At 38.3% G+C, this 17,193-nt stretch overlaps 1 protein-coding gene across 1 annotated transcript in view; it reads left to right on the top strand.

Moving 5' to 3' along the window:
* Positions 1-5,937: 5,937 nt before the first annotated feature.
* The window catches only part of LOC139946434 (GTP-binding protein Di-Ras2-like), a 62,420-nt gene continuing 51,164 nt past the window's right edge, over positions 5,938-17,193 (top strand). Inside the window, exons 1-2 of the mRNA XM_071944081.1 lie at positions 5,938-6,254; positions 6,644-6,934. Of these exons, the coding sequence (XP_071800182.1) occupies positions 6,815-6,934 (120 nt within the window). The 5' untranslated portion in view covers positions 5,938-6,254; positions 6,644-6,814. The remainder of the gene's footprint in view (positions 6,255-6,643; positions 6,935-17,193) is intronic.

Here is a 17,193-nt window from a genome sequence, read left to right as displayed (position 1 = left end):
TTTCTCCACACGAGCTCATTTGTTTTCAATTTTCCCTCTTGTTTTGTCCTCGGTCTCCGTAACCGTGGTGTGTCGTGTCACGGAGGTTAAGAGCATCGGACTCGAGCTTTGGTGTTTCTGATCAGCTGAGTGTGGGTTCGGGTCCCGGTCGTGACACCAGTGTCCTTCATTCAGCAAGACACAACCATGATGCTCCGTCCTTCGGACGGGACGTAAAGCCGTTGGTACCGTGTGTTGTGCATAACGCACGTAAAATTATCCAGTGCACTTATCGTTTGGAGAAGGGGATCATCCCGGTGTCCTGGTTTGATTGGCTGCATATTGCGCCACAAAACCTTGTAAAACTTTACATTGTGCGATATATAAACGGAGAAGGTCTCATTATTCAAACGTAGTCCCAGAACATACCTTTGCCGGAAAATACTGAAAGTCGAAGCGCCTTCAGCGTCACCGAGTGACGAATATGAGTGCTATGTTAAATGCCGCTAATTATAATTATAACATGCTGAATAAGAGCACGCGTCCAGAGACGCCCAAACGGACACCAATCATGAGAGACGAGACGTATCTGTGACGTTGCTCATTTGGCCCATGGCCGGTTGTTTGTCACTCTGAAATGATCCCTAGCGTTAATTGCATGACTGTTCCCATTCACCATAACATCAACACATTCCCTGCTACGTTAAGAGATCCCAGCACACATATTAATCAGAACGTAAATTGCACTATGGATATCCACATCAAATTACAAGGTGACATAAATTAGCCTTTAACTGACTGTTCTGATCCATGCATACCATCTTAACAGAAGTGTTGCACCTAGCGAGTGATCACTCTTTTCTTACAAGACGATTTATGGTGAGATTGTTTCTCCTTGAAGATCTCCTTGAGGCTATTGTTTGAGATGATGCCCAATTAAACTATTTCTGTGACGTCACTCTATTGATGGAAGTGTAGATGATTTTTACGAATCTTAGATTCGTTATGAATCTACACTCAAACTGTAGATTGGTTGTTGAGTGTTCAAACTGAAGTCATAATGTGGCAAGCACTATGTTTACAAATTTTGCAAAACTTATATGTCGTTATAAATGTGCTTTAAACGTCGTTTAAAGCCATTATACACTTTCGGCACAGAAAAAATAAAAGGTAACAGATTTACAAATAACTTACAGGATTTACAGAAGGTAATGGTGAAATACTTCTCTTGAAATATTATTCCATGAAATGCTTTACTTTTCGAGAAAACTTTAAAACAATTATCAATTCTCGTTGTCGAGAATTACGGGTTTATTTTAAACACATGTCATGACACGGCGAAACGTGCGGAAACAAGAGTGGGATTTCCCCGTTATTTTCTCCCGACTCCGTTGACCGATTGAGCCTAATTTCACAGGTTTGTTGTTTTATATATATAAGTTGTGAAACACGAAGTGTGGGCCTTTGGAAAACACTGTTTACCGAAAGTGTCCAATTGCTGTCACAAAATAACACAGATGGGGGATTTAGTTTAATTCAGAGAATAGGCTCTAAAGTGTAGATTCGTGACTATCATGTAAATTCAGCTCGTACATTCTATCCACGAATCTACACTTTCTCGTCCATTTTCCTTCAACTGATGAAAGGAGCAGCCAGTTCTATACTAATCTCTGCTTCCCAATCCAAGCATCGTTCAATCATTCCACGATTTCCAGACTTCCCTTCATCATCAATTATTTACTATTTTTTTGCTTTCTTATTATGTGTAAGTCAGGCATGTATGCTTTGTTTTTGAAAGGGTAAAACACCAAGACATTTCCTCTCATGTAAAGGGCACCCTTTGAAGAAATGTCTACTGTGACATTTCAAGGGCACCAAGGCAATGACCAGGGGGCATGGAGGCATTCGCCTCCGATGCCTCCCGTGAAGTATCAGGCCTGGATCAACATTCTCAGTTGACGAACTGTGTTATTATGTTATAAATTAATCTTTCTCGAAGACAGATACAAAATGACTGACCGTGAACACGCTTTGGCCAGGGATTTAAAACAGGAGTCCACCGAGGTGAAAGGAAGAAACGACTGAGCCAACCTGATTTTAAAGCCACAAAACTTTCCACGGTTTACCCGTTGCAGGGATGAAATTTGTTACGCGGTAAGCTGAGTTTTTGTGAGTAAAAGCTAGCTGTTATTTTTCCATGATAAAGAAATTTTATCCGTTATTCTATTTTTTTACTAAATACCTCGCATGTCTAACAGATATGACATACAATATCCTCAGACTTGTTCTATTTTATTCACACAAAACTGATTTTTTTTTTTTATATATTTATTTTGTCTTGTCTTTGGTTCTCGTCACCTTTTGACCTTAAGTTAGCTCTCCTCTTTGTTTCAACGTCTACTCCCTTGATGCATCAGATGTGAAGTATAATGTTTGTCACCAAACATGTCTGTCGGTGCTTCAGTCGCCTACTGTTTATTTTCGCTTGCTTTATTCGTTTGCATCCGAGGATTTGATTACAATACGTCTATACAACTCGTGTCCAAAAAAATCAGGATACACGTACGTCGTGATGTTGAATTGCCACCGTAATACCTCACAGAGGATGTGCCTTGGTGTGGAGAAATTATGAATTGTTGTAGACACTGGCTGTAATGTATGGTGAGATAAGCCAGTGAATTGTAGGTTACCAATCAAGGTCAACGTTGGTCAATAATATGGTATACACGAAGCCAGTAGCAATTATACGGTACACACTATTACGTGAGCTGTTATATATGGACGCCTCCATTAGTCGCTAATAATCAGTGAGATATATGCTTCTTTCCTTCTATTGGTATCTTCTTTTATTGGTATCTCCTTCTATTGGTATCTCCATCTGTATTGGTATCTCCTTCTATTAATTCTGTTTGGTATATCCTTACATTGGTATCTCCTTCTATATTGGTATCTCCTATTTTTGGGTATCTCCATCTATATTGGTATCTCCTTCTTTTACTTCTGCTTGGTATATCCTTATTAATATCCACTTCTATATTGGTATATCCTTATATTGGTATCTCCTTCTATATTGGTATCTCCTTCTATTGGTATTCCCTTCTATTGGTATCTCCTTATATTATAGTATCACCTTCTATGTTGGTATCTCCTTCTATTGGTATCTCCTTCTATTAGTATCTCCTTATTGGTATCTCCTTATATTATAGCATCACCTTCTATGTTGGTATCTCCTTCTATTGGTATCTCCTTCTATTAGTATCTCCTTATTGGTATCTCCTTATATTATAGTATCACCTTCTATATTGGTTTCTCCTTCTATTGGTATCTCCTTATATTACTTCTGTCTAGTATATCTTTATATTGGTATCTCCTTCTATATTGGTATCTCCTTCTATACTGGTATCTCCTTTCTGTTTGGTATCTCCTTTCTGTTTGGTATATCCTTATACTGGTATATCCTTCTATATTGGTATCTCCCTCTATATTGGTATCTCCTATATTGATATCTTCTGCTAAGTGGTATCTCCATCTATATAAAACCCTTTTGTATTGGATCTCCTTCTTTATTTGTATCTTCTTGTGTCTCCATTTATTAGTGCGGTCATCATCCAGAGCAAACGGATATATCATTTGTTAGCGGATATGATATTAGCAAGCACGATGTAGGCCTCTATGCAAACACAAAGGCATGATTTTATGAAGATAAGGCCTACATGTCCAGTTTAAAAATTTATTATCGTTCAAGGGTCATCAGGTTAAACAAAAATTATAACAGTTTATTAATAAAGTTTGGGTGACTGCAAACAAATTTACCCAATTCGAACAGTGTCATTTGCGCCCACCATATCTCATAATGGTTCATAGAACGCTATATCCCACCTGTAGCCCGCCCGTTTAAGGATGACAACCCAAGTATGTTCTTTAACATGGGCCTTGTCCATAACTTCCTCTCCTGAACGTTCGTTTTCGAGACATGTTGATTTTAGATGAAATGTTCACGAAGTTGGTTAAAACGTTCAGACTATCAACCAATTGAGCTATCTTATGGGCATATAGCATGTAGCAATTAGATAAACGAATACCCACCCATAAAAGTGAAGACTCCATTTGTATTAATTTGGCTTAATGGATGTTCCTTGAAAGTGAATAACTTTTACCTTTTCGAAACACGGCCAATCGATTGCAACGTGTTCGTTGGTTAAACGTCGGCTGGACTACGAGGCGTCGATGGGCGAACGGGTGACAAATGATAAATGTTTAGTCGCCTCACACTTGTCCGAGTGACGCATGTGATTAAGAATGATATCCCGAACGAGAAAAAGTAAAAACAATCACAAAATAACGTCTGGCTGAAATCCAGACATGTGGATCTGTATTCAGTATCCAAATGTACAATTAAATAATACATTCTTTGGTGATTCTTTTTTCTTCGATTAGCTGTCCTCTCATCGAGGTTTCTCTGTTGCCATTCAGGGTGATTGACTCTGAACTATAGGCATAATGTCACGATATGGATCACAGAGCCATATTCTTTACTAGTTTGGGTGGCGCGCGATATAAGGTAACACGTAATGTGTCTCCACACGATGTTAAGTGTAGGCAGCCAATATAAGTGCTGAACGGATGTCGTAATTAGGTTACGCAATTTAATTGGAACTGACCTTTGATGGACTAAACGATGGGGGAATATGGCTGAGCCTATGTTTCACTATTTGTGGTGAAATTGAGAATGGTGAATAGTGAACCATATTGAACCATGCAAGTTGAAACGGCGTTAAATTTTATGTTTTTGTGTGCTTTCTATTTTTGGTTCATGCAACCATTTTCAATGACCTTTCTGTGTTTGACCTCTTGAATAATTCACGAGTCCATGGCAGAATGTCCTGAACAATCTTTAACTGAAATGGTTCTTCAGTTTAATTTGTTGGGTGTTTTCTATTTGTTTGTCAATTCGGCCATTTTGAACGTCCATGACATAATTTCGAAGCACTGCGAGACTCCCTGAACAATCTTTACGTGGAATGGTTCCTCAGTTGATTTTTTTTCTTTTCTTTTTTCTTTTTTCTATTTATTTGTCACATTTGTCGGCCATTTTGAACGACCTTTCTGTGTTTCACCTCTTGAGTAATCTACGAGCCTGTGCCCGAATTTCCAAGCACTGCGATATTCCCTCAACAATATTTAACTGGAATAGTTCCTCAGTTGATTTTTTTCTTTCTTTTCATTTTGTTGTGTTTTCTATTTTGTCGATTCGGCCATTTTCAGCGACCTTTCTGTGTTTGACCTCCTGAATAATCAACGAGTCAAAGCCCGAATTTTCAAGCACTGAAAGATTTCCTGACCAATCTTGAAATGGAATGGTTCACCAGTAAAAATAAAATAGTTTACCAAATGCAAAATTTAAAAGCCGATGTCATGTTTAAAAATGCCTTTACAACAACACGCTGTGTGTAATGGGGAATCCCTGAATTAATTAAGCCCCAGTGTTGGGGTGAACGAATCCCTTGGTGAGATCAGTGTAAATGATAATGCAGAGTGGTGTTCTCAAATCATCCTTCTGTATACGGTGGTTGACGAGAGTGAGAGGGAGAGAGTGGAGACACACAGAGAGGCAGAGAACACTCACAAGCATTGGGGGTCATAGGCGCATAGCTGATTAGTATTCCCACAGCCATGAATCAATAGAAGTAGTGGCGCCGTTGAATGCCTACGTACATCAGACGCTAACGCTTATTATTATTATCATCATCAGAACACGGCCGCATCACCAAACTGCTCTCAGTGCTTGGTCTCCGTACGAACACAAACCCTGCATCCCCCCACGCATTCATCCACTACGTAGTCATTTGGGTTCAACCATAGGTAATATCTTGTCATTCATTATAGAATATTGGTACCCTTGTTAAAGCTCTGGGTGCCCATAGGTATACGCGGGAGAATCGTCGTGTAGTGGTTGAAGACATCTGATGTTGAATATTCTGTGTTTAGTTGTTGCACTATTCTTGGCTGGATTCCCTAGTGTCATACGCGTTGTTACTTCTATGATCTTCTGAGGAAAGTCTCCTTAATACACACACACACACACACACACACGCGGAAGTTTTTATTGGAGACGGGGGCTTATTATATCGGCGCTACCTCTGGATAATCTAAAAATAACATGAGAGGAACTCATGTACTACACATCGTTGAACAGGACTGCCTTTAAAGTGTCAAGAGAAACCGGTGATTGTTCAAAGAGCTGCGTGGGAAACCTTAACGTGCTTTTTGAAAAGGCAAGTACCGTTCGTTTAAATACAAGGGTTTACTTATATCATAGAGTAAGGACAGAGATATGCATATGATATGAAATAATAAACCAAATGGTATCGATGAAAAGTAATACACACGAGGCTGTATTTTATTGTGTTTTAGATCAGTAGTCAGTGTGATACCCGACACCGTGTATGTGAGTGTGTACTCCCTTGGTCACGACTAATGCCGAGTTGAATGAGGACCGTAAGCGACTTACTCCATGGGGGCAAACGGAGCGTTCAACCCCATCACCCCCACACGTGTACTCACAAGCCCCTCCGTGTTAACCGAAATGTAAATAACGAAACCCCACACTTCGATAACATCATTTTAAAGCTGTTTTATATTATTTTTCTTTTAAACATTCCAGAACGATCCTGAATCTGACGCCCTTTAGCAATCGCCATGCTCGTACGGTGACACATGCACATAGCCATCTTGAAGCGAAAGCCGAATATACCTTACAGGCAAATCCATTAAGGACGAGTAGCCCCTACAGTGCCTCTTTTCGGAAATCGACTCCTTGTTTTTTGATGACATAATGGCCGCTCATCAAGCAGCTGCTGCTGTACCGTCTCCTGTAATGAACTCTACGGCATCAAGGAGGCCCGCGGCACCAAAGCAAGAGTTTGGTTTAGACGTCTGGCAGCCTCGAGAGAAGGTAAGGCATACCCGAGCACTCAATTTAAATTCCCACAAATCATCCATTCCCAGTGGTGTACAATATTGTGCAGTTGTTATGATTTGTGAAATATCCTATGTAAATACACTTTACTATCATAAGGGCATCAAAGGAACCCAAGGGTATGTCTTTTGTACTCTAAGTTATTTTTTATGACTAACTTGAGGGGTCTTTTTGAGCCTCGGTTATTTTCATGAATGGCTGTAGACTCAATGGGTGTCTTTTGGTAGTTTTAGTTGTTTTTTAATGATTCCTTTTTCAAACATGAGAGACTTTTGAGCCTTCTTTTGTAGCCTCTGGAGAGGTAGCGGGGGGGGGGGGGGGGGGGGCGTCTAGTGGCTTGACCTCCCATACCTTGCTGTTTATTATTAAAAGCAAAGAACAAAACGGACATCCCTTGATGGAGGTTGTTTGATGTTGTCTTGTGAAGATTGCTTATATTCCTTGATGAAGGTTGTATATTATATCCCTTGATGGGGATAGTAGAAAAAGAACAGTTGTAAGAATTAAACAGTACATAGAAACGTACCAATATAAAAAAAAACGCATATAAATTGATTAAGGTTATTTTATCACTAGTTAGATGGAGATTGTTCTAATAAATCTCTGGATGTAGTTGCTAATTCCCTTGACGGAGGTTGTTTACATACCTTGATGGGGTTGTTCTACCCTGATGGAGGTTGTACTTATCCCTTGATAGAGATTTTTCTACCCTTGGTGGAGGATTTGTCCCTCGATGGACGTCGTTTATATCCCATTATGGAATTTGTGTTGAATCTCTTGATGGAGGTTGTTTAATGTACCTTGATGGGGGGAGTTCTACCCTGATAGAGGTTGGTTTATCCCTTGATGGAGGTTTCTTAATATACCCCCCTGGTTGGCGTTCAACGCAGTGCCGAGTTCCCAATGGAACAATCCATACATAAATACATACCCACCATTAACTCCGCATGTCATTAATAGCTTTTTGTGAATTGCCTTTGAATTTAAAAAAAACAAGAGTGTTTTTTTTCCCCGGATGTTTTGTATTTATTTTTTACGAGAGAGCTTTTAATGTATTGCCCTTGTCTTTGAGTAAATCTCATGGCCACTGTAGCGTAACTTGACGTCTTTCCAGTCGGAGCTACTTGTTCACCTGAAGGCCATAGCGATGTCGAGTGCTTGTCAGTGGTAAAAGGGACGTCACTAAACGCCTTGTGGAGGAGTCTACGCAAAGACTCAAGTCATTGCGGGGTTTAGCGCGTGACTTTGCTTTAACAATTCGCATTGCGTTGTATCACTTTAAGATTGTTGTCTTTCCTATTGCAATTTATTCTATAAAAACGTATCCGTGTTGCTAATGAAGTCAGTGTGGCGTTCTCCTAAAATTAATTATACGCACCCAGATTAAGAATGATTTAGAAACAAATGTTTTAAAGCCAGTGGACACTATTGGTAGGTACTCAAACAAATTATCATCATAAAACCTTACTTGATTACGAGTAATGGGGAGAGGTTGATGGTATAAAACATTGTGAGAAACAGCTCCCTCTGAAGTGACGTAGTTTTCGAGAAAGAAGTAATTTTCCACGAATTTGATTTCGAGACCTCAAGTTTAGAATTTTAGGTCTCGAAATCAAGCATCAGAAAGCACACAACTTCGTGTGACAAGGGTGTTTTTTCTTTCATTATTATCTCGCAAGTTCGATGACCGATTGAGCTCAAATTATCACAGGTTTGTTATTTTATGCATATGTTGAGATACACCAACTGTGAAGGCTAGTCTTTGACAATTACCAATAGTGTCCACTGCCTTTAAGGGCAATGATTTTACACTAACACATGTTCACATGTCATATTAAAAAGTGGAAATCAAACACAGTGTAATTTTAAAGGTATATAGCTGAGAAAACAGTATTCGACAGTGTTCATGTTTTGTGTGATTAACATGAACTAGGCCTCCCAGAAATAACAATCCTGTGAACTTGAGTTTAATCAGTTGTTGAGTCAGGAGAAAATAGAGAAGAAGAAACAATCAAGCACAATTTCCAGCATAAAAACACGTTGTCCTTAATTTTGGTTGTACATATTGAAATCATCTTTTGAGAAGGAAATTGTTCTAGAAAGAAAACAAAAAATGGTTCTCGTATGAACTCCGTTATCAGCACGTTGTCCTTATTTTCGGTTGTAACAACTGAAGTCAGCTGTTGCGTTTTGTTTAGGTTATCATAGTATTTCACATGATGTTTTTTTTTTCATTTCAGAGGGAAACATTTCATAGAAAAACTTCATAATGTTATAACGAGTAAGCTTTCAAACTAAAATTAAGTAATAACAAATAACTAATAATTACACAGCATTTATAAAGGCGTCTTAAATCTGGTGTAAAACCATTCAAAGGCGCCGGTCAAGATGGAAAAGAGGGAATTCTCAAGTGGCATAGGGAAAGCAAGTGTGAACAGGTGTGTCTTGAGTTGCTAAGTATTGATGTTTTTATCTTTACCAATACTGTACCTTTAAGATAACCCACATTATCAAGGTTTAACGTCTGCTGTAAATCACCTTTAACAGCTGCCATGTTTGACGGTGCGTCATGTATCCAAACCTTGCGTTGGATTGTTACGTCTAAACGTAATACGTTCATTCACAAAGAGTCTGTGCAGCAAACGACCATTGCAGACTTCCACGAAGGCAGAACGGAAATTAAAAACTCGGTTACAGTGAAGGGAAATTACCCGCCGTTGATTTTACAAAGAAAATCTGGTCGCCATGCAGGAAGCATGTTGCCTATTCGATGGGCAAGCGAGGGGTTTATAAAGTGCACTTTAATTGGTTTCATGTTCAACCGTATAGCAAGAGACTGACATAAGCCGAACAATTTAGCGATGTTAAGAAAATTCAGAAACTGTTATTGCAAAATGAGCCTGCACGCAAAATGAGAATACTAGAGTATGGTCAATTAAAGACCACCCAAGTCAAAAGCGTAAATCCAGGGGATTTGGACACGTGACCCAATGATTTACCACCACCCCTTTATGTAGAATTCCCCACTTATGAAGAAAAAAAGCAGGGATAGTGTTTTAAAGGCACTGTATTGGTAATTAAGTCCAATAATTATTAACGTAAACACTCTTTTTAACGAGCAATGGAGAGCTATTGATAATATAAAACATTGTAAGAAACGGCTCCCTCTGAAGTAACGTAGTGTTTTAGAAAGAGGTAAATTCTCACTCAATTAATACTAAAAGACTTCAGGCCTGAAGCATTTCATTGGGTACTAGAAGCACACACAGGGTGTTTTTTTTTGTCATTATTCTATTGTAAATTTGATGACCAAATGAGCCCAAATGTTCACAGGTTTGTGTTTTTATGCAGATGTTGGGAAACAACAAGTGAGAATACAGGTCTTTGTCAATTTCCAAACGTATCCAGTGCCTTTAAGTACACAAGGAAGCGGTGAGCTGATCTGTAAGTGTCATCCCGATGTAGGCTTACCTTTTTTGTTCTCGCAATATATTCCAATATAACTCTGTGTAAAACACGAAGGTCTGTGTCATTATGTACAAATCTTTTCACACATTTTTAAGAATGGAACTGTCAAATCCCCCCGTCCTTTACCACGGATACACCCATGATATGATAACCTACTTGACACAAATGTAATATTTGCATCGAGGGTAAAGAATATTAGTTTTGGTTTTTATCCATACACCGATGTGTGTAAGCACTATATAATCTGTACTTTCCAGAATTATTATTATTGTTGGTTAAATAAAAATTCAAACATCGCAGCCCGAGGGCTGAATTGAGTTTAAAAGATACACAACATAACCAAACATTATAACAACATTAAAATGAGAAGTGTTTACAGAAAAATTGTTTAAAAGAGTATGTACAATAATTATTGACAAAAACTATGACTAAATTATGTGAACAAAATATCACAGGCATACTATTCGGGTGGGATTCGAACCCTTGACATGTCTTACTGCGCCTTGAACACCCAGCAGGGTGGATATGTGCGCATTACAAGTCTTATTATTATTATTATTATTATTAACACTGGTACTCTGTATGTCGTATTTTAGCAGTTATCTTTAGGTTACGAAGGTTGGTTTTCATATAATTATTTACAGATTTGCGTATACAGCGTAAGCGAGTTTTTCAGCATCACAAAGAAACGTTCGCAATGATTGTATTGTAGTTATTGACAAGAAAACACATTTTTAATAATTTGTTTGGGATGTCTCCAACTGGTCATCTGTTGTTACTTGATGGATGCAAATGAGCAACCACTGACAGTAATTACATGCACAGTGACATCCTTACCCAGTAATAATAGAAATGTGCACCGCATGGGGAATTGATGTTTTCATTTTAGATACAATATAGTTCATGGACATTTACATGTGTTGCCAGAATATGCGCTGTGAGGTATATGGAGCGATTCAACTATAACCACTTTCTCCCCTTACGCATTATATAGCTGCATCTATGGATGTTCATATGCCACTGCCTATAGCATTTTCTCTTCCAGGGTAACCCATTGCATCACAATCTCGTCCCCGCTATGTGATTTCCTGTGTACAAGAATCCCCCTCTGGCATTCTCTTTCCCAGGTTTCGTCTTCTTGGGGCTTGTATAGATTGGACTGATAGCTCCATGGACTGATGAAATCATATGAAATGTAGTTATGTCTTGTATTCGAGTCACGTGTTCAAAGACTGTTAAAGGCACTGTATGGACACTATTGGTAATTACTCAAAAAAACTGTTACTTAGTACAAAAACTTAGTCTGGTGAGCTGTTAATAGTAAAACACATTGTGAGAAATGGCTCTGAAGTAATGTGACTTTTTGTTCATGGACATTTACATGTGTTGCCAGAATATTGCGCTATGAGGTTGGCCTACATGGAACATTTCAACTAACCGATTTCCCCCATTACTATAGAGCTGCGTCTATGGTTGTTCCTATATGCCAATGCCAGGGTTACCCATTGCATCACAATCTCGTCCCCATTGGATCGCACTATGTGATTTCCTGCGTACAAGAATCTCCCTCTGGCATTCTCTTTCCCAGGTTTCGTCGCCTTGGGGGTTGTAGATTGGACTGATGAAATAACAAGAAATGTAGTTATGTCTGTACTCGAGTCTTGCGCATTCAAAGACTGTTAAAGGCACTGTTGTGGATTGGTAATTACTCCAAATGACTGTTAATTAGCATAAAACTTTAACCAAGTGTGGTGAGCTGTTAATAGTATACCACATTGTGAGAAACGACTCACCGTGAAACAATGTAGTTTTTGAGAACAAGTAAATTTTCACTTCAATAATAAAAGACTTCAGTTGAAGCCCTTTATGCATCTGAAAGCACAAAAGGTTATGCAACAATGGTACTTTTTTCATTCGTTAGTCTCTTGCAAATGACCAATATTGAACCCAAATTTTCACAAGTTTGTTATTTGACGCATATATTGAGATACTTCAAGTGAGAATGCCGGTCTTGGACAGTAACCAAAGGTGTATGTGGCCTTTAAGTCTTGTACAGGAGTCTTGCGTATAATATTTGAAAACTATTCTCTCCTCGTTCATAAAAATGCATGTATTGTAGGCCAGCGTGTACCGTTTGTGGTTATACCGTTTTGCTCTGGGCTAAACAAACTGACTTCAAGCTGATGAGCATTTGTGAGAATTAGTATTTAAATTACCGAAATACTTGGCCAGTAATTGAGAAGCTGAATAGTAAACTGCAGCCACTGCACTTATTGTATGGATGGTGTGACTCGGGTGGCATCGGGATTGAACCGTTGCTGTACTTACGGCGTTTCGCAGTTCAGTGCTTCGTCGCACGTACAGAAATGCATGGCGTAACCTAATAAAGTATCGCATGTATATTTGAGTATCTATCTATAATAAAACATGAGTTTTTTTACGGTATGGCCAGTGTATGTTATTGAATTTGCTGAACATGTATACTATCAGATTACCCAGTGCAGTGACATACACCGGTGGGATATAAAATGCATTCAGATTCTTTAGCATGCATTCAGTGTCGTGTAGTAACCAATAATAATAATATTATTAATTATCATAATCATCACTAGTATTTTTGTATTGTGCTTTACCTACCGGCGTCTCAAAGTGCTTGTCATTGTTTGTCTCATGACAGGTTTTTGTGAGTTTAATAAACTCAGTTTATGAGTTGTGAGTTTATGAGTTAATGAGTTTATGTAACATTTTACGGCGCTTTGGCGCATTCAGCAGCTTTCGACAGAAACACCGGGGTAAACCCCTTCTTTTACAGGCAGTAGACACTATTGGTAATTACTCAAAATAACTGTTAGCATAAAACCTTACTTAGTAACGAGTAATGGGGAGCTTTTGATAGTGTAAAACATTGTGAGAAACGCGGCTCCCTCTGAAGTAAAAAGTAAGTTTTCGAGAAAGAAGTAATTTTACACGAATTCGATTTCGAGACCTCAGATTTAGAATTGGAGGTTACAAAATCAAGCATCCGAAAGCACACAACTTCGTGTGACAAGGGTGTTTTTTTCTTTCATTATTATCTCGCAACTTCGACGACCGATTAAGTGCAAATGTTCACAGGTTTGTTATTTTATGCGTTTGTTGAGATACACCAAGTGAGAAGACTGGTCTTTGACAATTACCAATAGTGTCCAGTGTCGATAAACACATGAGTTGTCAACAGGGACTTAAAACATTGTAAAGAATATGCACAGGAAGATTATTCCATAGATGGAGATTCAGTCGAATTTCAGGAATCAATTAAATACTCAATAAATTATACGTGAAAATAAGACTGTGGTGATGAATAAATGAGCCAGTTTCGCATTTCGGCATTTTATTGATTTAAAACACACTGTGCGTCAAAGTGACGTGTTCATTTTACACGTTGGTTGGTTTATTTCTGACCATCCTAGGGGAGTAAAATCTAGATAATCATTTGTATAAACTGAGATATATGACATGTTTCTATATAAATCCATACATTGATTCTGTTAAACCGTACCATCATGATCTATATTGCATCATCTCCAGGTATAGTCCATACATATTTCCGTATATATGTATGCTTTATTTTTACTTTCAATCTTTAAGACGTAGTTGGACAGGCTGGGGCTGTCAAGGTTTTATAAAAGTATAACAACTGTCATATTGAGATGTGTAAAACGATACAAATTAAGTCGGATCCAACCCCCGTCAAAGGGTATATGTACTTTTCCTAACAAAAAACACAATGTCCACAGATTTACATGAAATTACACAGTTTGAAGATTATGATAGTAGAAAGCTTCCCTTGAAATTTTACTTACTGAGGTGCTGTAGTTTTTGAGAAATGAGTAAAAGTAATAATTTTCGTCTCAGTTTTAGCATGTAAAAACGTGTTAACCAGTTATGCTATGGTTTTGGTATATTATCATAACTGGTTAAGGACATTTTACATGCTAAAATCATTTTGGTCTCATGAGACGAAAATGATGTGACTTGTTTTACTCATTTCTCAAAAACTACACAACCTTAGTTAGTAATATTTTAAGTGAAGCTCTCCACTATCGTTATCTTCAAACCCTGTAAGTTTAATGTAAATCTGTGGAAATTTTGAAAAAGTACCCGAATCCTTTAAAGTTTGAATAATGTGAGTGCAACACGGTATATGAGTTTGCTCCCCGTGCATTAGAATAACGTCCAATTGTCAATTCAGATACCATCGCGTGCGTAAATGCATATTAGATTGTAAAAATAAAAAAGACGAAAAGAAAACCTGCATTAGTATGTTGGACACAGCGGAGGGAAACTGGCTCAATTAATGAGAAGATGTCATTCTCCCTGGGCTATGCAATCAATACGGCAAGTTTTCTGTTTCTCCACCATCATGAAACAGGGAGAAGGTGCTTGCCGTCAAATTAAGTCGGCCGTGATACGGAGTGTGTAACCACTGCTTAAAAGCTCGCGCTGCTTTAAAGCAGTGGACACTATTGGTAGATACTCAACATAATTTGTAGCATAAAAAAGCTTACTTGGAAACAAGCAATGGAGAGCTGTTGATAGTATAACTCATTGTGAGAAACATCTCCCTCTGAAGTAACGTAGTTTTCGAGAAAGAAGTAATTTTCCATGAATTTGAATTTGAGACCTCGGAATTAGATTTTGAGGTCCCATAATCAAGCATCTGAAAGCACACAACTTCGTGTGACAAGGGTGTTTTTTCTTTCATAGTTGTCTCGCAACTCCGACGACCGATCGCGCTCAAATTTCCACAGGTTTGCATACGTTGAGATACATGAAGTGAGAAGACGGGTCTTTGACAATTACCAATAGTGTTCAGGGTCTTTAAGTCGGCCGTGATCCGGAGTGCAACACTCCACTGCTTGAAAGCCCGCGCTGCTTTAATATACGACGTTGCGTTGCGTTCGTGTACTCGTAAAGACACGAGATTATTATACAGCAGTGTAACATACTGTTTACAATTTGCCCATAATTTACTGACAGAGCGAATTCAACTCGCGAATGAAGCCGGTAAGGTGAATTTCTGCCCGTTGAATATATTTGTTTGTTTTGTACAGCACGGGTTAGAGATGACACATTATTCGCAGACACTGTTAATGTTTTGACTGATCAAACATTAATATGAATTTAAAAAAGATAGAAGGTGAAACAATGTACGGTTTTCAGCATGTAAACACATTTCCCTTCGTCTATCTTTAAAGGCAGTGGACACTATTGGTAATTGTCAAAGACTATAGTCTTCACAGTTGGTGTATCTCAACATATGCATCAAATAACAAACCTGTGAAATTTTGAGCTCAATCGGTCATCGAAGTTGCGAGATAATAATGCACGAAGAAAACACCCTTGTCACACGAAGTTTTGTGCGTTTAGATGGTTGATTTCGAGACCTCTAAACTTGAGGTCTCGAAATCAAATTCGTGGAAAATTAATTCTTTCTCCAAAACTATGGCACTTCAGAGGGAGCTGTTTCTCACAATATTTTATACTATCAACCTCTCCACATTACTTGTCACCAAGAAAGGTTTTATGCTAATAATTATTTTGAGTAATTACCAATAGTGTCTACTGCCTTTAACGGAATTCAGCTGTTTAGGTTTTAAGGTTTCCAGGACAGCTTTCTCAATTATGGCTACATTTCAGAGGTGAATATTTCACAGAAAAACGGTTCATTATTAACTTCCGACCAGTAAGCTTTCATATTATTCCCACTAAATTATAAAAAGGTTGTTTTTCATAATGGAGGAATGATCTCCACCCTTTTCTTATTTCTATACAGTATAAAACCTTTAATCAAAGAGAAAAACAAGACTGATTTTAAAATTGACAATTATCAGTTTAGATTCTGAGTCACTGAGTGAAACCAGTCGAGTTTGTGATTTTGTTTTATCTATATCTTACCAAGCTGCATGCCCGAATTCAGAAGCTGGAACAATTCAGAAGCTGGAAAAACGGGTTAATTGGTTGTTGAAGACCTAAATATATCCATGCTTCTGGACACGTATCAACTTATCCCCTTCGGTGTCTCTATTTTGATGTCTTTCTTTATTGTACTCCAACACCATAAAAAAAATGTTGGCATTGGGGTCGCAGATGCGTTAAAGGCACTGGACACTATTGGTTAATAATCAAAATAATTGTTAGCATAAAAATGACTTGGTATTACGAGCAATACATTGCGAGAAAGTAACATAGTTTTGGGAAAGAGGTAATTTCTCACTCAAATAATAAAATAAATCAGCTAAAGCCTTTAATATGCTTTTGAAAGCACACAAAGTAATGCGACAATGGTGTTTTTTTCTATTCATTATTCTCTTGTAACTTTGATGACCGATTGAGCCCAAACTTCAACAGGTTTGTTTGTTTATGCATACAAAATTATGTTGAGATACACCAAGTGAGAATATTGGTCTGTGACAATTACTAAACATGACCAGTGCCTTTAATTGTATGTATCGTGTATCGTGAATCGTGAATCGTAGTCATGTACAAAAATCCCCCAGAGCAGCAGACGACGTCACACCCACCGCTGATTGGTTGATAGAGCGGAAAGCGTACACATCATGTTACCACTCAATGACACTTAGCGCTTCGTAATGGCGGGGAGGAAATCAACTCGAATAGGAACGAGGTTGAGATAGACCCCCCCCCCCCCCCCTCCACACCAACACAATAATGTGGACTGTAGTGTTGTTTTGTGGAGACAGCAATTTCGGCTGTCAACATGATTG

This window comes from Asterias amurensis, chromosome 13, assembly GCF_032118995.1.
Source record: "Asterias amurensis chromosome 13, ASM3211899v1".
Classification (NCBI taxonomy): Eukaryota; Metazoa; Echinodermata; class Asteroidea; order Forcipulatida; family Asteriidae; genus Asterias; species Asterias amurensis.
The sequence above is the reverse complement of the archived record's forward strand: the minus strand, read 5'-3'. Positions and strand labels throughout refer to the sequence as shown.